This window comes from Mustela nivalis (assembly GCF_964662115.1).
Source record: "Mustela nivalis genome assembly, chromosome: 9".
NCBI lineage: Eukaryota > Metazoa > Chordata > Mammalia > Carnivora > Mustelidae > Mustela > Mustela nivalis.
In genome coordinates this window covers 66316668-66333342 of record NC_139028.1, presented here as the reverse complement: position 1 = coordinate 66333342, position 16675 = coordinate 66316668, and the positions used below count along the sequence as shown (strand labels likewise).

The 16675-nt window shown below is 34.9% G+C and overlaps 1 protein-coding gene and 2 pseudogenes across 3 annotated transcripts in view; 2 read left to right on the top strand and 1 right to left on the bottom strand.

Annotated features, from left to right (window-relative positions):
- The window catches only part of LOC309840223 (olfactory receptor 51A4-like), a 263349-nt pseudogene that overhangs the window by 65330 nt on the left and 181344 nt on the right, over positions 1–16675 (bottom strand). The window lies entirely within an intron of this gene.
- On the top strand, positions 1399–2328 carry LOC309841250 (olfactory receptor 52D1-like; annotated as a pseudogene). Its single transcript has one exon. The product of its transcript is annotated as an olfactory receptor 52D1-like (transcript).
- LOC309840149 (olfactory receptor 52E2-like) lies at positions 12396–13343 on the top strand (the record flags this gene model as incomplete). Its single annotated transcript, XM_082682223.1, has 1 exon — positions 12396–13343. The coding sequence occupies one exon, from the start codon at positions 12396–12398 to the stop codon at positions 13341–13343; it is 948 nt and encodes a 315-aa protein (XP_082538349.1).

The following is a 16675-nucleotide window of genomic DNA, read 5'->3' as shown; positions in this document are numbered from 1 at the left end:
CATTATTGGTTCCCAAGGCTAGTCCTCTAGTGACTGCAAAATTCTCAAAGGCTGTCATCTCTCTGGTCAGTGAGACTCCTTTAAAAGAACAAAAAGAGATATTCTCATTCATGATCATTGACAGCCAACTCCATGGGGCATTAATTTTGCATAACCCTCCTGAAAAACCCAAAGGCACCAGAGCAAGATGTAGGAGGCAGCTGATTTGTCTTGCCACCATCTGAAAGCTGAGTACAACCCAGGTAAAAACCAGTCAAATAAAGAAACTGGACTACATGATACAGGCATTTCTACTCCAGAGAAAAGCAGAGGAAGAATTAAAAATATTTAACAGCATGTATAGCAAATTTAGTGACCAATGAATGGACTCCAACTATAGGAGAAAAGCAGGGTCAGGAAGGTCTCCTGCTGTGCCAGTCTTTACCTCAGAAGCTAAACTGTAATTGTATCTAGAGGGTCTTCAATATAGTAAGGTGAGTAAAAGAAAGGTGGCACTTAGGGAATTTAAAATGGAAACCATTGACAAGAACATTTTATGGACTTACTGGTGCATACAGCTGAACAAAATATTTTGGAAATTTAAGATACTTAAGAGCAAAAATGATGATAAATGAAGTAGGCTAAATTCTGAAATAGTGCTTATTTTGTTGCTGTTATAGAAATGTGTCTGAGAGATGTAGCTGGATGCTTTGTTTGAACTTCATAAAGTGAGAGTAACAAAGATCAGTAAAGCTAAAAATCAAGGTTTAGTTTTTAAAATGAAAATCAAGGTTTAAATGGTCCAAACTTTCATATTTGTCTTTGCATATCAATCTGATCACATTCACAGAAATTGATTTGTACAAGGTTCAGTAAGTTTTTAATCTAAAATAGCAATATACTTTTATAATGAGTTTTATGAAAAAACAAAATTCAAATGAAGAGAAAAAACAAGCTTAATAGAGCAAAAGATGTTTTGGAGACATAATCAGAGCAATAACTTTCTACTTTTCACTTGAAAATAAGCTTCTTTTGTACTTTTTTATTTGTTTAGTGAAAATAAGTACTTGGCATGTTTCCAGCAATTACTAGGTGGTGTTTATGCATTGGAGAATAAATGAGATATGGAGTAAAATGTCACAACTGTAAGTTCTATTCTTTCTTTCCCTAGGTTTCTGTTCTTTCTTCTGAAATCCTACTCTTTCAAGCACCTTTTGAATTTTGAGATAAAAACAAATATTATTGGCTAATTCCATGTCCTCACCCTGATACCTGAATCTGGAACAAAGTTTCCTGCTATAGATTGTCATAAGATATGTATCACATATTTCAGGTATAAACAAAGAGTATTTTTTTATGCTCAACCTATTGAAAATAACATTGACAACACTTAAATTACAGCAAGTTCAGTGACTGAAAATGTTAGTTCAGAATAGAACCAGTTTCCATCCAGCTACTTTCCTTCTCCTTGGAATTCCAGGACTAGAGGTGGCTCATGTCTGGATCTCCATCCCCTTTTGCCTGGTCTACCTACTGGCTCTGATGGGGAATTGTGTTCATCATCAAGATGGACCCCAGTCTTCATAAGCCCATGTGTCTCTTCCTCTGCATGCTCTCTCTGAATGACTTGATGCTTAGCACCACTGCCATTCCCAAGATTCTCAGCCTTTTCTGGTTCAATGACAGAGAAATCAGCTTTAAAGCTTGCCTCTCCCAGATATTCATCCACTCTCTGTCTGCCATGGAGTCAGGTTTTTTATTGGCCATGGCCTTTGAACGTTATGTGGCCATCTGCAACCCTCTAAGGCACTCCACCATCCTTACACATGGAGTAATCATGGCTTTGAGTTTGGCCATTGTCCTACGTGGAATTATCCTGCTGAGTCCTCATCCTTTCTTACTGATGAGGCTTCCCTACTGCAAAACCAATGTCATCACCAATACCTACTGAGAATTTATGGCCCTGATCGAACTGGCCTGTGCCAATACCAGGATCCACAGACTCTAAGGCTTAACTCACCTCCCTTTCAGGTGGGCTGGACTTCATATTGATAATGTGCTCTTATATTCTCATTCTTCATGCTGTGTTTTAACTTCCATCAAAGGAGGCTAGACTTGACCTTAAGCACATGCAGCTCTCATGCTTGGGTCATCCTAGTGTTTTACATGCCCGCGTTTTTCTCCTTCATCACTCATAGATTTGGTGAGAACATAGCTCCTCACATCCACATCTTTATAGCCTACATTTACCTTCTTATCCCTCTGATGATGAACCCTGTCATCTATGGTGTCAAAACAAAAAATATCGGGGAGAGATTTCTTAAAGTCCACATAAACACATACATTTGATATGCTTTGTTTGTAAAGTTTGTTGTTGTTGTAATTTTGTTTTGTTGTTTTCAGTTTTTCTTTTTGTTTTAATTAGCCAGCAAGACAGGTGGATACCATGGAATTATGACCTTGTTACATTCAATTAAATCACTACTACCTTAGAAGACAGAAATTTCCCAGGTGAATGTGTCATACTTACTAAAAAAAAAATTGTAAAAAAAATTGTAATTAATATATGGAATACAGTAGGTACCAACACTTATATACTATTTTGTGAAAGACATTACTATTTTATTAGTATAGGGCTATTTCCTAGTTTGTGTTCCCAGCACAAACTGCCCAACACTTAGAATTAAATTCAAGAGGCATAAGTTACTTATTATGTTTCTTCAATGACAAATGTTTTCTCATTCCATCTTTCCTTAGCACAGGCGCACTCAACCCAGAGTGGCTAATACATTGATGACAGTATAGGTTTGTAGGGAGTCAGCATGTTTTCTCTTGCTTGTTAACAGTTAATAATCTAGGACTTAAAAGTAGAAGAACTGAAAAGGCAAAGTGTATCTCCGAAATTTTTAAATTTTCTTCCATTTTAAAGAAACTGAGCATATAATTGTTGCTTAAATTATCATATATTGTTTTGTTTTGTTTTAGTTTATCATATATTCTTTAACTTTTTGTAACCAGTGTAGAGGTCGGCTCTACATATAAGTAGAGCTCTTCTATATAAGTCAGCTTTGGCCACAGCTAATTTAGGATATGCTTTGCTTCAAAAATAATATATACATTAATTTTTTTTTAGTTTGGGAAAAAGTATAAAACAAAGGGAAAGGAATGGAAGCAAAAAATCTGCATACAGGGTTGTGAGATCAGTCCCATGTCAGGCTCCATGCTCAGCATGGAGTTAAGACTCTCTCTTCTATCTCTCTCCCCTTAAAAAACATAAATCTTTAAAAACATAGATCTTTAAAAAAATAAAGTCTAAATTTAGCATACTGACAACAAACAAAATGGACATTTTGTTAGTCTTCCTTTCATGAAACTCTGTGGTTTGGAGTGTACATAAATTTTGTAATTTTCTATGATGTGGACAGTATACTTAGTTTTCTTACTCTAGAAATTACCTTTTATTTTTTTCTGTCATTCCTTATATATTCTTAAAAGTCTCTCTCAAGTTAACTAGTGTGACCAAATTGTCAATCCTTTTATAACTTTCACCATTTCTGTTTGTAGTTGAAAAAAATATTAGGCAAAAAAAGAAATATTAGAATCAAGAGAATATAGGTAGTTTTAAAAACTATTGAAAATGGCAAGATTTCATTTCTTTTGATAGCTGCATAGTATTCCATTGTGTATATATACCACATCTTCTTGATCCATTCATCTGTTGATGGACATCTAGGTTCTTTCCATAGTTTGGCTATTGTGGACATTGCTGCTATAAACATTCGGGTGCACGTGCCCCTTTTGGATCACTACGTTTGTATCTTTAGGGTAAATACCCAATAGTGCAATTGCTGGGTCATAGGGCAGTTCTATTTTCAACATTTTGAGGAACCTCCATGCTGTTTTCCAGAGTGGCTGCACCAGCTTGCATTCCAACCAACAGTAAAAAAAAAAAAAAAAAAAAAAAAACTATTGAAAATGGAATATTTATTTTAAGTGATATTCTATACTTACTCAGATTTTACTTTATGACTATGAATGATTGTTAGGAATAATGTCTAATTCCTTTTTGATTTCCATGAAATATTCATTAGTATAGGTATATTGGACCTTATTACATTCACTCTCTGTTGCTAGGCAGTCAATTTCTTAAAAAAAAGTTATTTATTATCTATCTAGTTATGTAAAATTTACTTTTTCGGTCCAAAGCAAAACTGAGAGGAAGGTACAGAATTCCCATTATCTCTCTGCCCTCACAAACACATAGCATACTCTACTATCAACGTTCCTCATGAAGGTGATGCATTTGTGAGAGTCAGTTACCTTACAGAGGCACATCACTAGTACTCAAAGTCCACAGCTTTCATTAGGATTAACCCTTGGTGTTGTACATTCTGTGTGTGTTGACAAATGTATCATGACATGTAACATGTATCCATTGTTTTAATATCATACAGAATAATTTCGTGGTAGTAAACATCTTCCGTCCTCTACCTATTCATCCTTCTGTCCCCCAGGCCCTGAAACTGAAACCACTTGGTCTTTTTACTGTCTCCCTAGTTTTACATTTTCCAATATGTCATGCAATTGCAATCACACAGTATGTAGCCTCGGTTTCTTTCATTTAATAATATGCATTTAAGTTTCCTCTACATTATTTCATGGCTTGACATGCTATTTTTTTCTTTTGAAGATTTTATTTGTTTACTTGACAGAGAGATCACAACTAGGCAGAGAGGCAGGCAGAGAAAGAGGAAGGGAAGAGAACGGTTAATGGAAGGGAAGAGAATGGTTAAGTTAATGGTTCTCTGCTGAGCAGAGAACCTGATGCAGGACTCTATCCCAGGACCCTGAAATCATGACCTGAGCCAAAGGCAGGGGCCCAACCCACTGAGTCACCCAGGCGCCCCTACATGCTATTTATTTTTAGTGCTGAATAATGTTCTACTATCTGAATGTACCACGGATTATTATAATTATTATTTTGTACCACAGATTATTTATCCATTCACCTGCTAAAGAACTTGGCTGCTCCCAAGTTTTGGCAAGTAAGAATAAACATTCTTATTGTTTATATTGTTATAAATATTCATGTGCAGATTTTGTGTGGGCATAAGTTTTCAACTCTTTAAGTAAATACTAAAGATAGCAATTGCTGACTCATATGGTAAGAATATGTTTAGTTTTGTAAGAAACTGCCAAACTGTCTTCCAAGTAAGTGTACAATTTTGCATTTCCACAAACATTGAAAAAGAGTTCCTATTCTTCCACATCGTCATCAGCATTTGGTATTATCAGTGGCTTGAATCTTCCTCATTATAATAGATGTGTTACACTATTTCATTGTTGCTTTAATTTACAATTCTCTATTAACAGATAATGTTGAGCATCTTTACATATGCTCCTTACCATCTGTATATCTTCTGTAGTGAGATGTCTATTGAAGTTGGGTCAATCATTTTCTTCTTGTTGAGTTTCAAGAATTCCTTATATATTTCATGTAACAATCTTTTATCAGATATGTCTTTGCAAATATTTTCTCCCACTTTGCAACTAGTCATCTTACTCTCTTGACAGTGTCCTTCATAGAACAAAAGTTTTAAATTTTAATTGGAGTATAATTAATCAATTATTGTTTCATGTGTGGTGTCTTTTGGTGTTATAAAAACTGATTGCCTAACCCATGGTCATCTACAAGTTCTATGATATCTTTTAGGAGGTTTTAGTTTTGCATTTTACTTTTAAGTCTGTGATCCATTTAGAGCTAATTTTTGTGAATAGTTAGAATGTGTGCATCTAGAATTTATTTTTGGCAGGAATTCAATTTATATTTAAGTTTAGGTTTAAGTTTATTTATAGTCATATATATACATTTATACTTAAGTTTATGCAACTTATATTTATGTTTATGTCATTAAGAATTGCTATATCAACTACTATTGTAAATATTTTCTTTTCTTGTTTGTTTGTTTGTTTTTAAAGATGTTATTCTTAAATAATATTTACACCCAACCTGGGATGCAAACCCACAACCCCAAGATCTAGAGTCACTTGCTCTACTGACTGAGTCAGCCTGGCTCTCCTATTCCTTCTTTTAAAGTCAGGTTTATTGGGATACAATTTATGCAGTGTAAATTTAATTCTTTTTAGTGGGCAGTTCTATGAGTTTGTTTGTTGTGTTTTTTTTTTTTAAGATTTTTTTAATTTTTTTATTTGATAGAGAGAGATCACAAGTAGACGGAGAGGCAGGCAGAGAGAGAGAGAGAGAGGGAAGCAGGCTCCCTGCCGAACAGAGAGCCCGATGCGGGACTCGATCCCAGGACCCTGAGATCATGACCTGAGCCGAAGGCAGCGGCTTAACCCACTGAGCCACCCAGGCGCCCCTGTTTGTTGTTTTTTATTTATTATTTGTTTATTTATGTATTTTAAGTAGGTTCCATGTCCAACATGGGGCTTGGACTCATGACTATCTCTGAGCTGAGATCCAGAGTCACATGCATTACCACCTGAGCCAGCCAGGTGCCCTTCTTCTATTTATAAGCAAATTCTGAATCACCGTTATTACTTTTATTACTTATATTACTTGTACTATATTACACTTTAGTTCAAAGTTATATGCTTACTGAACAATCTTTAATGAGATGAGCCATTTTTAAAAAATGTATAGTCCATACACAATTGCTCTCTTTTGGATTACTTGTAGATATCATTTCATTAACTTTTCTGTTTGCTTGAATTGACTTCTCTTCCATGGTTCACATTGAGGAGTTTATCATTTCCTATGCAAGATATATGTTCTACAGATCTCATTTTTAAGAAATCATGATTGTGTTTTCTTTTACTATAATTGTTAAAAATAATTTCTTAGTTGTTAGGTGCTTCTGTATTTTCATTTGATAATTCCTGCCTTAATTTTTTTATAACTAGCCAGCAAGATAAGAAGATAGGTATCTATCTATTTATATAGATGCATATATAGTAGAGAACATAGATTATGATATATGAAATTAAATTCTATAATACAGTCTAGGATATTGTGTGTACCAAACCATTTGTTTTTTGTTTTGTTTTGTTTTGTTTTAAAGATTTTATTTATTTATTTGACAGGCAGAGATTACAAGTAGGCTGAGAGGCAGGCAGAGAGAGAGGAGGAAGCAGGCTCCCCACTGAGCAGAGAGCCTGATGCAGGGCTCTATCCCAGGACCCTGGGATCATGACCTGAGCCGAAGGCAGAGGCTTTAACCCACTGAGCCACCCAGGTGCCCCCATTTGTTGTTTTCAGAATAATTTAGCAGAACCTTCTTTTTCATATGGACTTTGGGGTATTTTTGCATATATATAATGTGTTGTGCTGGCACCATTAGTTACATGAAATAAATTTGCCCTACAGATTTGGAAAAACCACATTTGTCATATACAAAATTGTTATATATATTGAAATTTTCACATGGCTCTTTATATTTTATTGTTCTTGTTGGAAGCAGTGCTCTTATTTAAGAAATCATAGTTTATTTCAAGATAATGAGATAGTTCTATGTTTTCTTCTAAAAGCAGTATTTTCTAATTCACTAATTGTACAAACATTATGAAGCTGATTGTTTGGGGAGGAGGGTGTAATATAGGATGGGCATACATATTTTCCTAATTTGGCTACCTTTTCTTTGTTGGAAACCCCATTCTATCCACACATTGTTATAGATCATATGCGGATTTCTTGTCCCCCCCCTTTTTTTTGTTTGTTTAAGGTACAACACAGATAACATAAAATTCACCATAACCATTTTTAAGTGTACAGTTCATTTAAGTGTACATTTCTCTTAAAAGTTTTATAGTTTTAGGTCTTTTATGTATTTGAGTTAATTTTCATTTGTGGTCTTAGGTACGAATTAAACTTCATTCTTTTCCATGTAGATATCCAATGTTCCCAGAACCGTTTGTTGAAAAGACTGTCCTTTCTTCATTGAATCATGTTAGCACAATTCTATGGTTGTGAACAAATAAGAAACATATACTTTAGGGTTTCACCTAATAATGATATGTATACCTGCCTCCAGTTTCTGACAGAGGGGTCCTAAAACTCTTGTAAATTTCGAAGTGATTTGAACATTAGGAATATCTTTTGCTCCTAGATAGGCACTGGTCACCAGAAAGACCAAACCATAATTAGAAGCTTGGAAGTTTCATCCCTAAACCCCAGCCATTTTTCCAGATAGAGGAGAGGGGCTGGAAATGGAGTTAGTCATTGATCATGCCTAAGTGAGGAAGTCTACATAAAAAATCCCAACCGTATTGGGTCTGGAGAGTTTCCAGGTTGGTAAACACATCATCCACCTATCAGGAGGTTGATGCACTCCAACTACACAGGGACAAAAGCTCCTTCCCTGACCTTGTCCTATGCATCTCTTCATCTAGCTGTTCATCTGTATCCTTTATCATATCCTTTAATAAACTAGTAAACATAAGTAAGTATTTCTCTGTGACCCACTGTGAGTTCTGTGACCCACTCTAGCAAATTAATCAAAATTGAGGAGGACAATATAGCAAGCTCTGACTTAGAACCCATCCGTCAGAAGCACAGATGACAGTCTGGATTTGTGATTGGCCTCTGAAGTGGAATGGGAGCAATCTTGTGAGACTGAGCCCTTAGCTTGTGGGACCTGATGCCATCTCTAGGTTAATAGTGTCAGCATTGAGTTAAACATAGGACACCCAGACGGTGTTGCAGAATTGTCAGGTGGGAGAAACCACCCCAACATGTGGTGTCAGAAGTGTTATAAGTGAGGTGGTAGTATAAGAGTAAAGGAGAAATACAAGAGGGAGGACTGAGTTTTTCCTAACACAAAGGTTGAATCCCATTTGGTTATACTGTGTACTCTTTTTAATATGCTGCTGAAGTTGGTTTGCTGGAATGTTATTGAGGATTTGTGCCTCAATGTTCATAACAGATATTGTCTATTCTGTTCTTTTCTTCTATCTTCTAGGACACCATATGTGACTTTATCTTTATTCTGTTTCACTGATCTATTTTTCTCTCCTTGAACTGATACCGCACTATCTAAATTATCCTAACTTTCAATTGTTCTATTATCTTGTGTTGAATGCCCTCCAGACACCTCAAGGGAGCAATCGAATCTTTTGCCTTTAGTGTAATGCTTACTGTACGTTAATTAGTTATATTTTGAATATATATACATCTCATTGTAAACTTAATTTCTGTTGATTTTTAGTTATGAATGGCTATTTAATATTAACAAATGTTTCTTCTGTACATATTGATATAATTATGTTTTTCCCCTTTTCTGTTATATTCCTTGATTATCAGATATTAAACCAAACTTGCATTTCTGGGATAAATTTAATTGACAATATTTTTTATCATTAACATTGAGAAGTCTTCTGTCAAGAATAATTTATATGCTTATTTGGGTAATCTATCTTTTTACTCTTTTTTTTAAAGATGATGTACTGTATGGTGACTAGCATAACACAATAAAAAATAACTAACATAAAAACGATTTTACTTATTTGAGAGTGAGAGAGACAGAGAATGAGAAGGAGCGGGCTGCGGGGGAGAGGCAGAGGGAGAGGGAGAAATAGGCTCCCCACAGAGCAGGGACTGCCCCCGATCTGTCCCAGCACCCAGCTCAGGTCATGATCATGGGATCATGGGATCATGACCTGAGCTGGAGGCAGATGCTTAACTGACTGAGCCACCCCAGATGCTCCTACTCTATCTGTTTTAAGATCTCTATGAGTTCTGAAACCTGACTTTTTAAATGTATTTATATTGAGATACAGTTAACATATAACACTGTATAAGTTTAAGGTGTACAGTTGTTAATTTGGCACATTTACATATTGCAGTATGATTACCACTGTAGCATTAGGTAACACCTTTAATCATATCTTTTTTATTTCTTATTTTTTATATTTTTATCTTCTTTTCCATTTCTATATTCTTATCTTTTATTTTTTATCTCATTACCATTTCTTTTTTGGTGGTAGGAACGCTTAAAATGTAATCTCTTAGGTACTTTGAAGTTTATAATGCAACATTTTTGTCTATAATCATTATGCAGTACATTAGATCTCCAGGATATAGTACTAGTTGTAACTTTCCATTGACATTTTGCTAATTTTTAGAACTTATTGCTAAATTCTAAATTTTTTTCATTCATTTTATCCATTTCAAAGCCTCACTCAAATCAAATTTCATTATAAATGGATATTATGTGACAGTAATTATTAGTGTAATTTTGTACTCTCCCTGGTAATATTTATACTCCTCAGAAGGGAGAGAAACATCTGTTGCAGGGTTCGAGACCCTGGGATTAATCTGAAATTAGCCATTCATGTGGGAATACTTCAAATCTCTGAGTTCCTGGTTTTGATTCAACAACACAATCAATCTGGAGGAATAGACAACTCATCTATGTTTGCTCAAGCTTAATAAAAGTGAGAGGCAGTGATGGGGGACTATAGTATATTAGTTTGAGGAAGAGCTTTCTAGACCTCAGGAAAAAAATATTCAAAATTACTTTGGACTCTTGAGACTCAGCTGTGCTGAAAATAAACTGAGAGCATGAAGACAAGGTGATCCCTCTGAAGATAAGTTAAATAATTATTTGGATCACCTCATTGTTGAGAGATAAATCAGTGTAAGCCCGCCATGAAGAATTAGCCATTTATAAAGTTAGAGATTTTGGCCCACAGGTCAGCTGGTAACATCTTTGGAAAAGGAAGTGTGTGCAGGTATATTCTCTGGGCTTAGGAATAATTTAATAAGAAATAGCATACTAACCATTAGTTTCACGGTGAATTAGTTTCACAGTGAACATCTGGCATTAACAGAGGTGTTGGAGTGCTCGCTTCAGCAGCACATATACTAACAGAGGTGTTGGAATAGTAAGTTAGGATTATTTTATGGATTTTGCATGTGCCATATTAGTCAGTCCATGAAACCACAGTTATAAAGCAAAAGAAATCAGAATGTATGTCCTTATTGCTTCTGAGTACACTGTGAGAATCACTTATGATAAAATTTGTGAAAACATTTAACAGGAGCTTTCTTTTTAATTTTATCGCATATTGTAGTAGAACAAAGGTGAAATTTTGGAGTGAAACTAAGGTGTGTTTTCCCCTACAACATGCTGATTGTGTGACTTTGGAGGAATATTTAGCTTATATAAAGTATGTTTCTTCTTTTATAAATCGAGAATAATGGCAACCTCACCAGATTTTATGCAAATCAGCAACTGGGCACTAGAAATGACATTTGCATTTTGTGTGGTACATATAATGATACCAAAAGGTAGTAAGTGTTACTACTTTCAAATGTTGATGTTGTTTGATTGATTTAGAGCTCAGCAGTCCTTCTTTCCCAAAGTGTATTTTAATGTACCCTAGTTAGTACTGCAGTATAAATTTTATAAAAAAGAAAGATTTAATGATTTAATGAGTAATGTATAGAATTGTGGAAATGTTAAGTTGTCCACCTCAAACTGATATAACATTGTATGTCCATTACACTTCAATAATAATAAAAAGAGGCTATGTTTTTTAGCAAGTAACTTCTCCTCCCTGGGAATTTTGTTAAACAAATCTAACAGTTGTCCTTTTGGGGATAGATGATAGATAAAAATATAGATACATATATAGATAGATATAGATATAGATAAAGATATAGATATAGATATGAATTACCATGAAAACATGAACAAGTCACGTTTTTCCAGGAATCCTAAAAAATCCAGGGAGCATAATTTTTGGGGTGTGTCAATGAGTTGTTTCTGTTTTAAAACTATTATACATTTAAGTAATCAGATGCTGGTTCTTTTATGGCCAAAAATTCACTAGGGCAGCAAATTTCAAAAAGCATTGTACAAATGAAAAGCTTATTGTCATTCAAAGCATTGTAAGTATGGAAAGTTTATTATTCCTTCATGTCCTGCTTTCAAAAATCTTTATTTAGAATTAACTACATGCAAAAAGTCTTCAGGATTATTTTGGAAGGGTATTTTTCAGTGAAGGTAATGTTATAAGTCCCCCTACCCACTCCCCCCGCCGTTGCCTTGTTAGAGAAAGGAACCTGAGTTACTTACTGAAACTTTTTCTCAACCTGGCTATAACAGACAGAAAGAGAATAGTGTCAGGCAGAATACTGTGGAGCTTCTGTGCCTAAGGAGACATCCTGTACTCCAGCTAGTTCTTAATGAGATTAATAGCTGGCAGTGAATAATACAATACTTGCAATTTCAGAGAAGCTCATCAAGGACTTACAATGTTAATAAATTTGCTTAATTGTATTTTTACAGTAAGTAATTCTGCTGTATATTTATCAGAGTATATGTGTTTCTGACTGTTCCTGGGACAAAAAGGGAAAGAAAGCAAGAATATATCTTCATATAACCAGAATCACCATGCATGACTTTAACTCCACTGCATTCACCAATCCTAGTACCTTCTTCCTGATGGGAATCCCTGGTCTAGAAGACTTGCATATTTGGATATCCATCCCTTTCTGCTCAATGTATATTGTTGCCCTCATGGGAAACATACTCATCCTTTTCATCATCAAAACTGAGACTGTTCTCCATGAGCCCATGTTCTATTTTCTTTCTATGTTGGCCATCACAGACCTCATCTTGTCAACCTCCACTCTTCCCAAGATGTTGGGTATATTCTGGTTCAATTATCATGAAATCAGCTTCCATGCCTGTCTCACTCAGATGTTTTTCATCCATGCTTTCTCTGGGGTGGAGTCAGGGCTTCTTGTGGCCATGGCACTTGACCGGTATGTGGCAATCTGCAATCCACTGAGACACTCATCCATTCTTACAAATTCTGTGGTGGCTCAGGTTGGCCTGGTGGCACTTCTGCGTGGGTTAGTACTAATGACACCACATCCCTTCCTGGTGAGGAGATGGCCATATTGCCAGTCCAATGTAGTCCCCCACACATACTGTGAGCACATGGCTGTGGTGAAATTGGCTTGTGCTGACATTTCCATCAATAGTCTTTATAGTTTGGCAGTCATTATCTTAATTGTTGGGACTGATGTGACATGTATCTTTCTGTCCTATGTACAGATTCTTCAAACTGTATTTAATCTCCCTTCTAATGATGCCAGGTTGAAGACCCTCAGCACTTGTGGGTCCCATGTGTGTGTCATCCTCACCTTTTACATCCCTGCTCTTTTCTCCTTCCTCACCCACCGTTTTAGCAAACATATGCCACGCCACACCCACATCTTGCTGGCCAACATGTACTTGTTGGTACCGCCTATGCTGAACCCTATCATCTATGGAGTAAGGACCAGGCAGATCCAAGAATGTGTTCTACAATTATTTATGACTAAAATCAGCTGAGAATTCTGGGTCTTATTTTCTACTTATTCCCATCCTCTTATAATTCTTTGGTATAAATTTCTTGGACTCTAGCTTTAGTGAGACCAAGCATTAGAATCTTAATTCTTCCTCTTACTATTTCTGGAAGTGGAAATTATATTTAATTTATCTAATAAGCATCTGTAAAACAGATATAATAATACCTGTGTCATATATCAACGGTTACAAAGTGTTTAGCACTGTTTCTAAGATAGTTTAAGTAAGATTATTTCAGTGTGTGAAGTAATTCTTCTGTGTGTTATAGGTTTGCTCACTGTCTTTACGAAACATGCTTACTAGTTTATCTTATAAAATTAACCAAATAAGAACATCTATCTGACCATTTGTTTTCCATAAAGGAATTTTAGACCAGATAATCCAAATGGCAATCTGAATTGGGTTGATTTGTACTCTCACTGTAACCATAAGGGAATGTTGGTGAGAAGTGGGCAGAAGAGAAAAATGTTGGGTAAGCCATAGGGCTTTTACCTTGCAACTTACAAGAAGGGTGCATTTTAGGAACTCCCTTGAGAATGAATACAGATTGTAAAGTGAGTCATTCCCACTGCTAGTGCAGACATTGTGTATCTTTCACATTTGTAAAAATTTCAAAAAATCAGAACTCTTCTTCATGAAATGAGCAAGTAAAATAAAATGATGACTGATTTTGCATTCATCTATCTACTCAGTATCTAATAAGCATCTGTAATGTGCTTCGTACTTATATGGTCATAGAAGACATGACAGTAAACAAAAGAAGGAGAATTACTTCCCTTAGTGGAGTTTATAACCAATAAAGAAAGATGGTAAATGATAGTAATTAATGTATACCTACTATCAAAGAAAATTTTCTAGTAACATTTAATACTATAAATTTTAGTCTAATCTATTTTTAGTAGTATCCCACACCTTTTGTTTGCTGATTTTCTATTTGTATTTATATATCTTAAATTCTCTAAATATAATAGTGCATTTGACTGTGTTCTTTCATTCCACTAGTTTTTCTTCATGTAATCTGAAGCTCTGCACTAAAGTGCATATACATTTATTATGGTTACATCTTTTTGGTGAATTCATTCTTTTATCTTTATATAAATCCATTTTTATCCTTGATGCTATTTTTATTCTGAGTTCTAGTTTGTCTTATATTGATACAGTCACTTCAACCTCTTTTAAATACTGTCTTTATGGCATATATTTTCCATCTTTTTAGCTTATATATGTATTTATATTTAAAGTAAGTTTTTGGGGCACCTGGGTGATTCAGTCAGCTAAGTATCTGCCTTCAGCTCGGGTCATGATCCTAGGGCCCTGGAATTGAGTTCCACATCAGACTCCTTGCTTGGTGGAGAATCCACCTCTCTCTTCTCCCTCTCTCTCTCATATAAATAAAATCTTTAAAAAAAGTAAGTTTTTGTACACAAATTTAGTTGGATCTTGTCCTTTTATTTGATTTCACTATCTCTATCTTAAATAGGTGTGTTTAGACCATTTTTATTTAATGTAATTAGTGATATGGTTGAATTTATGTTTACGGTTTTGATTTGAATTTCTTGTTTGTTGCTTTTCTTCATGCCCTCCCCCACTGCCCACTTTGGGACTTGAATAGTTTTGGTAATTAGTTTTAACTTATCTATTGGCTTTTGGCTATATCTGTTACAGGGATTTATTTATTTATTTATTTATTTATTTATTTATTTTTCTTCAAAATTGCTCCAAAGCATGGCTTTCCAGTTTGGGGACTATTAACTATCTGTAGCCAAGTAATACTTTGATATGGAGGTTGTTCTGTGTACTGCAGGATGTTTAGCAGCTTCTCTGGTCTATGGCTGCTAGATACCAGGAACAAAAAGTGGTATCTCTAGAAACTGTCAAATGTCTTATCGGGAGCAAATGGGACTGCAAACTGTGGATGTACAGATTGCAATATACATACCTAAACACTCACAATTGACTTACAGTTAATATTTTAGCACTTTAAGTGAAATTTAAATGAACCTTTCCATTATAGGATCCTGTATGTTCCTACATGCTGCAGTCTGTGGTCATATGTATATCTGCATGCATGAAAACCCCACAAAAGTTAATTAAAAGTTCTTTTAAACAACGAGAGCAAGTGAGTCTCACATTTAACCAAATAATTATAAATTCTGTTGCTCTTCCTTTACTACTGATCTCCTAACTTTCTCGTTTGTGTAAATTCTCTTTAACCAGAACTTGTTTTAGGATTTCATTTTGAGAAAGTTTGCTGGTGATGGATTCTTTCAGAGTTTTCTCATCTAGCAAAGCCTTTATTTCATCTGCATTCCTGAAATATATTTTCTCTGTATATAGCATTCTGGGTTAAATGTTATTTTAAAAATAAATTTCAGCACTTAAAAATATTACACCACTGTTTTCTGGACTTTAAGCTTCTTTATGAGGAATTAGTCATTCAAATTGTTGTTCATCTATGTATAATATCATATATTTTTCTAACTTTTTACAGTAGATTTTTTTTTATCTTTGGTTTTTTATCAATTCAACATGTTTCTTTCAATATATATGCTTTTCTTTGAGTTTAGTTGTAAGGATCATGGAGTCTTAAAAATCTAAATTTGTGTCTTTTACCAAGTTGGAAAATGATTTCCCATTGTTTCATTAAATATATTTCTCTAACCAATATTTTTTTCTTCTCCTTCTGGGATCCCAGTGACATGAATATTAGAGATTTTTATATGTGTTCCACATGCCTGAGGCTCTGTTCATGATTTCAATGTTTTTCTCTATTTTTCAAATTGAATCATTTTTTCCTTAATTGTTTTCAAGTTTACACTTTCCTTTCTCATATTCATTCTGGTATTGTGTTCATCTAATGAATTTCAGATGTTAAGACTTGTAAAATTATGATGTTGTTCTTTTTTTTTTTTTTAATATTTTATCCATTTATTTGACAGAGATCACAAGTAGGCAGAGAGGCTGACAGAGAGAGAGAGAGTGGGGGGGAAGCAGGCTCGTTACTGAGCAGATAGCCCTATGCGGGACTCGATCCCAGGACTCCGGGATCATGACCTGAGCCGAAGGCAGAGGCTTAACCCACTGAGCCACCCAGGCGCCCCTGATGTTGTTTTTTTTTAATACTTTCTGTTCTCTCTGCTGAAGACCTCTAAAATACTTCAACAGTGCTTACTTTTAAGTCATGAAGAATACTTAAAATAACTGCTTTAGATTCTTTGTATAACAATTTCAGCATCTGAAATTGAGCTGGATTGAAATTGAGTGGATCATCCTTTCTCATGACAGTTACATGTTTTGTTTTCTCATATGTTTAATAT